General features: G+C 32.1%; 1 protein-coding gene across 1 annotated transcript; it reads right to left on the reverse strand.

Annotated features, from left to right (window-relative positions):
• Positions 1–8: 8 nt before the first annotated feature.
• LOC134828221 (jmjC domain-containing histone demethylation protein 1) lies at positions 9–7,963 on the reverse strand. The gene is made up of 3 exons (XM_063841250.1): positions 7,715–7,963; positions 4,823–4,980; positions 9–3,761 (listed from the first exon to the last, which is right to left on the reverse strand). Exons 1-3 carry the CDS (start codon positions 7,742–7,744, stop codon positions 806–808), a joined length of 3,144 nt encoding a protein of 1,047 aa, XP_063697320.1. The 5' UTR covers positions 7,745–7,963; the 3' UTR covers positions 9–805.
• Between the last annotated feature and the right edge of the window lie 452 nt (positions 7,964–8,415).

Below are 8,415 nucleotides of genomic sequence, written 5' to 3' on the forward strand. Positions count from 1 at the left end.
TCAATTTAATTTTACTTAATACAATAATAATAATTAGACTAAAATTAATTTTCTTTTTTTTTTTATCTTGTGTATTTAAGTGTGAGTGTGGAAAGTCTTTGAGAACGTCATGAAACAGTTTTTGAAGTAATTTTTGCAAGTTTCATACAAAATTTCTTTGGTTTTTTCGCGGGTAGTTATCGACTTTCGACTATTTTTCTCTCTACAAAAATGGGGTTGGATGTAAATATTGCTGGATTTTGCATTATCTACCAGTTCATGAGAAATTTTTTGACAATTAAAAATCATAAAAAATATTTTTTAACTTTTTTGACAATAATTTCGTTCAAAATAGAAAATTTTTAGATCTCGAAATAAAATTTTTCGATCTCGAAGTGAAATTTTTAGATCTCGAAATAAAATTTTTTGATCTCGAATTAAATTTTAAGGTCTCGAAATGAACTTTTTTGAACTCTAAATGAAGGCTATAACTTCAAAATTGACTTTTTAGTTCCCGGAATGAACTTCTTACATCTCGAAACGATCTTTTTAGATCACTAAATGAATATTTCGATCTCGAATTGAAATTTTTAGCTTTAAAAATGAACTTTTTTTAAAAGAAATTCATGTGAAATTGAAATTTTCATGATTTTCAATTGTCAAAAATTTTTTTTTCATGAACTTAGGATCTTAAAATTACTTTTTTTGCTTACTGAACAACAGTCACTATTGATACACAGACACACATTATGGCGATTGATTACATTTTTCTTCTTCTTCTTCTTAAAAAAAAAGAAACTAAAACTAAATTCTTGGAATGACCTTTTTACTTATTCTCTTTTCTCCTATCCACTAACTTAATATCATGTACTTGTAAGTTATTTTTTGATTTGGCAGCGAATTTTATGAGATTTTGCGTCGACACTTGCGGCACGTGTCGCAAATCGAGTCTTACAAGCGCATCGCAATTCGCCAAAAAGTCCAATGCCACTTCCGTTATCATCTTGCAGCTGCTCAAATTGAGTTCGACCAACGTATGATTGCCATCGATCTGACAAATTCCGCAATCGGTGATCCTCTGACATGATGAAAGGTCTAAAGACTTCAATTCCGGCAATCCTTGAATGATGTATCGTATTCCAATGTCGGAAATATCTGTTCCGCTGAGTTTTAACGTCTTCAAATTACGAAGTCTCGACTTGGAATCTGCCAATCCGGGTCGCGAATCCTTCGGCGGAGACAAAATTTCACGAATTGCCGAGTCATTCAAGCCCCGGATGAAACTGAGATCGAGAACTTGCAACGGCGGGCAGAGACAAGTGTGCAAACCGAGCACAGATTGAACGGGAGTGCCTTGCAAACTGAGATTTCGTAAGCCGGGTATGCGAGTGATGATCCAGTTGAGTTGTCGTTTTGCGAGAATGGTCCAATCGAGGAGAAGTTGCTCCGGTTGACGTCGCACGATCGCAATTAAGAGACTTGCGGATAATTTGTACTGCGAACAATCCATGCGTTTCCACAAAACTGGATCGACGGATACCGTGCACCATTGTTTGCACACGAGAGAACAATTGACTAACGTTTCCAGCGGCAAATATTTGAAAACGGGCAGCAAACACGCCGGATCGAGTACCGCTGAGGAGCTTGCGATGCTACTTGATGTCCCGACAGGCCTCACCGGATATTGCGGCTTTTTCAGCGGTTTATTGGAACTACTGATGATTTGTTGCGCGAGTTGATTTCGCAACGTTGACTTCTTGCGCGGCGCATTTTGGTCATTATTGTCGAAGGAATCTTGATTTACGCTTCCGACACTATTGCCGTCCTCACTTTTTCGCCTTTTTATGAAACGCCCGTTGCTGGCATCAATTTTACTCGAATTTTGTTCGGGTTCTTGCTTGATTTCGTGTTTTACGATGCTCGGCGATATGATGGGAATACTTTGTTTGTTGTCCTCGAGATCGGATCCGGATGCTAGGATGCCTTTGTTGTTGCCCGGAATGTCGATATTCAGTTTTTGATCCAAAAATGAGGCGTCGCTGCTGTTTGACATCCGTCGAATTTCCGAAGATTTTTGTCGGGCACGAAAATGACGCGGTTTGTAGTCGTTATTGCGTCCCGCTTGAATGCAAACCGGGCAGATCCAGCTATTTTTGAGGTCTTCATTGGGGATGCCTTTCACGTTGGGTGCCAATTTTTGCCCGCATTCCGGATGACTGATGCTGTAACAAATGGAGCATTCCATCAGAGACGAAGGTACTTCTTGGGAGGCATGAGATTTTGCTTGCGGCGTTGAAAGAGCCGGCGTTTGACGCCATCCATCGAGATGACAATGGATACAAGTAGCGGTAACGGGCAACATTGGTTGCAAACATTGTCGCATTGTGCACGTTTGTTTCGCTTTTCCGGGTCCTCCGAATTTTATCATGTCGAGACAAAAACTGCATTCGCCACAATCCGAACGTTTGCATGCCTCACAGACCTTACAGCGGGTCCTGCGACGACGTGGCGCGGTATGAGCCTTATTTTCACCCGTTTTTGATGAATTATTGGGACTTGGCTGCTTGTAAGGAGCTGAATTGGGTTCCGTTTTAATTGAAATTGGTTCGGGATCGTCGCCGCCATTCATGGGAAAGTCATTTTCGTATTCGTCGTGTTGAACATGTCGCGACATCGTTTGAAGGGGAGCCGTTAATATGGGGACATTAGTCACTGCGAGCTCAGGATCGTCCTTGCAATGGCGCTCAACGAGCGTTCGCACGTCTTTTATCAATGCGACGGGGTCTTTTACGAGTTCCGGCACGTTTTTCTTGTGCGACGGGAGATCATACAAGTACATGACAATATCCTTCAAGCCAAATAATTCGTAACGCGTTAAATGCACATGTCCCTTAATTTGCACAGTATCGAGTTCGTCTTCGTCATCTTCCTCGAGATGGTTGTGATTCAGAAGCGTTTTGACGTATTTTGCGAGGACATACCACAACATCTCCGTGAAAAAGGGATATCGGAATTTTTGGGGGACTTTTGTGCTGTCCTCGACTTGGGCGACCTTCAATTGCTTCACAATCCCGAATGAATGCAAAAAATTTCCGCCAAACACGAGCGAGTCTTCGGGCGTGTAAACGGCATGAATCCATCCCGTGGGAATGAAAAAAGTATTTCCAGCGGTCAAATAAACGCGCCCACATTTCTCGACTGTATCGCCAAAAAAGATGTCGGATTGCTTTCCGGACAACACCCATTTTTCGTATAATTGCAAATTCTCCTGCGTCGGCGGAATCAGCCAAAATACCTTACTGCCTTTGAGGATGTGATACCAAACTGACGTTCCTCCGAAATCTATGTGAAAATCTGTGAAGCAATTTCGCACAGACATCAAACAATACTTTTGCACTTTTGGATACATCATGTCTTCGATGAGGTTTGTGCCCTCAATTTGGGCGTTTTTTAATTTTGTTGGCCAAACGACGTCAACCCAATCGACTTGTCGCACAATTTTGGGACTTTGTACGTAATTTTCGAGTTTTGTGTGGGAAAATTCGAGCGAAATTACGTTTAAAAGTTTTTTCTTGTTCGGATCCTCGTAATACTTTTGCCATTCTTTCATCGTCATCTCGAGATTTTTCTGTGTGTTGACGTCCATGACGTCGAGAACGCGTCGTGAACCGACGCACATTCGCACATCGTTAATACTAAAGTTGGGCGATGGCACTTGCAAACCTAAGCCGGCTTTTTCCTTGATCAGTAACGGTATGTTGAAGCCGTGTTGTTGCAAATAACTGAAAATTAAAAAAAAATAATTAAAAACTAGTTTTTATTGAATTTTTTTTTATATTATTTAAAAATTATTTTGAAATTATTTTTAAAAAATTTTATCTATTTTTTTTTGTAAATTGATAATATTTTTTTTAATTTTTTCTTGATAATTTTTCTTAATCTTTTAATTAAAATATTATTTTTTTGTTAAATTTTTATATTTATTTTTCATTTTAAAATAAAAGTTAAAATTTCTATAAAATTCGAAAAATTTATCCTTTATAGATAAAAAATATTAATTTAATTTTGTTATTTTTATTTAAATAATTTTTTGATATTAATTTTTTTTTTCTTTTAATTAAAATCAATTATTTTTATTAAAAAATCATCTTAAATAAAATTTTAATTTTTTTTTGTAATTACTTAAAATTTAAATTTATTTTTTTTAATAATATTAATTTAATTTTCATATTAATTTTATTCTTTTTTTAAAATTAAATATTTTTAAAACTTTATTTTAAATTTATTTATTTAAAATATTTTTTTTTTAATTTTTATAATTTTTAAAAACATTTAAAATTTCTATAAAACTCGAAAAATTTATATTTCATAGTAAAAAAAATAAAAATAAATTTTATTTTGTTTTTTATATTATTTTAAATTAATTTCATTTAAAAATATATTTTTTTATATTAAATTATTTTTTTCTTTTAATTAAAAATTAAATTAAAATTTTTAAAAATTAAAAATTAAATTAAAATTAAAAATTAAATTTAATTAAAAATTAATTAAAAATTAAAATTTTTATTAAATAAAATTATCTAATTTTTATTTATTTTTTAATAAAATTTTATTATTTTTTTTGTCAATTATTTAAAAATTAATCATTTATTATTTGATTTAATTTTGTTTTATTTTCATATTAATTTTTAAATTTTTTATTATTAAAATTAAATATTTTTTTAAAAAATTAAAATTTATTTATTTAATTATTTTTATTTATTTATTTTTTTTATATATTTATTACCTAATTATTTTTTATTTTTATTATAAATTTTTTATAGGAAATTTGGCGAAAACTTACCCGACTGTCAAATCAGATCCTCGCATCTCCCGTACCATGCCCGACTGTGCGAATCTTGTCGATTTAAGTTTATCCGCGACAGAAAATCCGCGCGCTCCTTCATAATCTTCCTCAGCGAGTGCCCATTCTAAGTACTGTTTGCGCTGTTTTCGCTCTCGCTATAAAAGAACAAGAACAAAAAGAGGAATGAGTAAAGTAAAAACGCAGAATTAAAAGCGAGAGTTAAAAAATTTTTTGTGACTCAACACAACGCGAAGCTCACTCACATAACGAATTGGAAGAACGTGTTTATCAAGAGCGAGCAAGTGTACGTCGCCCCATACAAACATGAATGAATTTATCATTCTTTTTCGTTTTTTCATTCAATTATATACACTCGCTCGCTCGCCCATACCGTGCTGCAACATACAAAAGTAAACATTACACATATTGGTTTATTTTTTTATTACAAAAACGCATGTGTATATAAATAACCGGTATTTCTTTTTAAATCCATAACATCCAAACAATAATAAGTCTAGCATTTTTTTTTTGCCTTCTTGTAAATTTTTTTAATGAAATGCAAAAGCAGTCACTGAGTTTTTTTTTGTATTTATCACAAATTATGCAGTTTAGGGTGAGTCCATGGAAGAATTTTTTTTTGACAGTTATGAAATTTGACAGGTAAAAAATTTTTTAAAATTATTTTTTGTTTTATTTATAAAGTTCAAGGTTATTTATATTAACATAAAGCAAAATAAATTGACCTTGAAAATTAAGAAAAAATTAATTTTAGTTGAAATTTTGACATTTGTCACTAAATCAACTGTCAAAAAAATTTTTCAGCAGCTGCGAATATTTTGATTGAATTTTTAGAACTTTTGAAACAAAATTATTCCGCAAAATTCAATAAATTAGATTCAAAAGCTCACAATTTTCATCAAAAATGAGCTTAATTTTTGACAGTTAAATAAATTAAAAGCAATTTTAAATTTTTTGACAGTTAAAGAAATGACAGATGTCAAAATTTTCCTTAAAATTTTAATTTTTCATATTAATTTTTAATTCTATTTAATGATATTGAACTAAAAATTATTTTTTAAAAATATTTTTCTCGCTAAAATAAGTAAAAATTTCATTTACAAATTTCACAAATGTCAAAAAAAAAATTCTTCCTGTCAAAAAAAGTAAACATTATACGCGTGCACCTGTAAAAATCGTAAATTTTTAATTGAGATGAAACAAACTCTTACAAATAAGGAAGAATTTTCCCGTCAACTAAAAATATTTCATTAAAAATTTCGTCTGTATTTGCCGGAAACAGGTTTTTGCACTGAAAAGTGCGATATTTGTGATAAGATTTAAATCGCGTTGTTCAGTTTAACATTTTTTTCATATTTTTTTTTTCTGACGAGAATTTTGTCGAGAAGGAGAGACAACAGCAACGTGCACGTCATACGGGAAAAATGAACGCAATGCCTGCCATCCGATTATGCACTTCGGTTTTTATTACTCGTCATACCTCGTCGTTCTGCTCATCGCCATCGTCGTCGTCGTCGTCGTGTTAAATTCTCATTTTCAATTTGTGTCCAGAGTGCTCTTGCTTTGATGCTTCAGTAGAACACCAACGTTAATGCGGTGTGGTGCGGTCTACTGCTCGCATACGGCAAAAAAGACGATTACAGCGGAGCATTTAGGCAAGGAGGAACATCACATCCATAACCCTTGTTGTTGTTATGTTACTGAATAAATGACGACAATTTGCAGCATATTATCCTTTTTCGTACGTATGACGTTGTCGTGTATTTTTGTAGGGAAATGAAATCTGTACACCGCCCGCACTCACGTAATCATATCAGGAAAAATATTTTATATATGGGAAGGATTCCGAAGTGAGTGAAAGAATAGCAGCGTTAAACAATTAATTTATGTAGAATGCGAAAATATGATAGAGGTGGTTTTTTTTGTTGTTTGTCGCGTTTCCGCACCGCGTTTTAAATAATAAATAATTTAATTTTTATTTAAAAAAATAAATTGTTTAAAAAATATTTTTATTTTTTCTTTTTATAATAGTTTTTAAATAATTTTTAAAAAAAAAATAAAAATAATTAATTTTGATTTTTTTTAATTTTTTTTTTAGTTTTAATAATTAAAAAAAAATATTTATAACAATTTTTTTTTAATTATATTTATTTTAAAAATTATTATTTAATTAATTAATTTAAAATTATTTTTTATTATTGAAAAAACCAAAATTAATTATTTTTTAAATTTAAAATTATAAAATAAAACGTCAATTAAATGGAGAAAAAATTAAAAATATTTTTTAAAAAATTTTAATTAATTAAATTTAATTTAAAATATTTTTTTTTAATTTTTCAAAAAATTAAAATTAATTATTTTTTAATATTTAATTAAAAATTATTTAATGTTTTAGCTTTTCAATTTAATTTATTTTTTTTACATTGAAAAAAAATTACGAACTTCGTCATGTGCTTCATGCAAGAAAAAGCCATCAAGTTACAGGCCGATAAAAATTCACACACCTACAACTAGTTACCCTCACATTTTTTCACATTTTATTTTCTTTCAAATTTTGGCTGCGATACATTTTTTTAAGTGACCCACAGAAATGACGTCGAAAAAAAAATGCAAAAAATTATTTATAACCATCTTGAGAGCAAAACACGACTCGGCACGGCACTTTTGACCAGAAAATCGTAAACTTTGCTTGGCCTAACACAACAAGAACACTTCTTTTTTTTACATACACTCACTCAGCAAACGCGTTCTCCTCCGTTCGTCGTCGTCGTGCAATGGCGTCCATTCAACGACACACACATAAATTTTGCTTTGCACTCATTTTGTACACGTTTGTAATCAAAAAAAAAAAAAAAAGAAGTTCCAACTTACTAAATTTCGTTTATTCTTTGAGTCCGACATTGGACTTTTTTTTGTAAATTTATTAATTTATCACACTTTAATGGACACTGGATAAGTAGCCGATCGCTGTTAACACTAATCGTTCGCAAATTTAGTGATGAAAAGGTACTTTTTGTCCGCAACACTTGTGTATCACAAAAAAAAATTGAATCGGAAAAAAGATTTTTATTATTTCAAAGCGCACGTAGAGTGCAGTGTCTCATCACACGACGTCTTGACTCGTTGACTTGACGATCGAAACTGTTCTCACTGTGCTCTCGTGTCGCTCGCAAATGCTCCGATTCACGGTTTTGATGTCTGTGTGTGTGTGTGTGAAGCATGAATGGGTGCGCAGAAAGAGACAGCAATACAGCCGACTTTTGATGAATGAAAAGAGACGTCTAGTTGATAAGAGGGATCGTCGTAGTCGTTCTTGTGTGAATCATTTGCACGAACACTTGTTTAAAGAATTTTTTCGTGAATTTGGTTAGAGTCATTTTGACTGCGAAACGCTGAGGTTGAGTTTTATTTCGTTCATGGACGATTGCCGATAATTTTTTAAAATTTTATTTCGTACAGGTTTTAAAGGGACTTTTAAGGTGGATAAACATCTGGAATGGCATTCAATTAGATGATACGTATGCGTCATCGTGCACGATGTACGAGTGCGAAAATTGAAAAAATTACTGATT

The sequence above is a fragment of the Culicoides brevitarsis genome, chromosome 1 (genome assembly GCF_036172545.1).
Source record: "Culicoides brevitarsis isolate CSIRO-B50_1 chromosome 1, AGI_CSIRO_Cbre_v1, whole genome shotgun sequence".
NCBI lineage: Eukaryota > Metazoa > Arthropoda > Insecta > Diptera > Ceratopogonidae > Culicoides > Culicoides brevitarsis.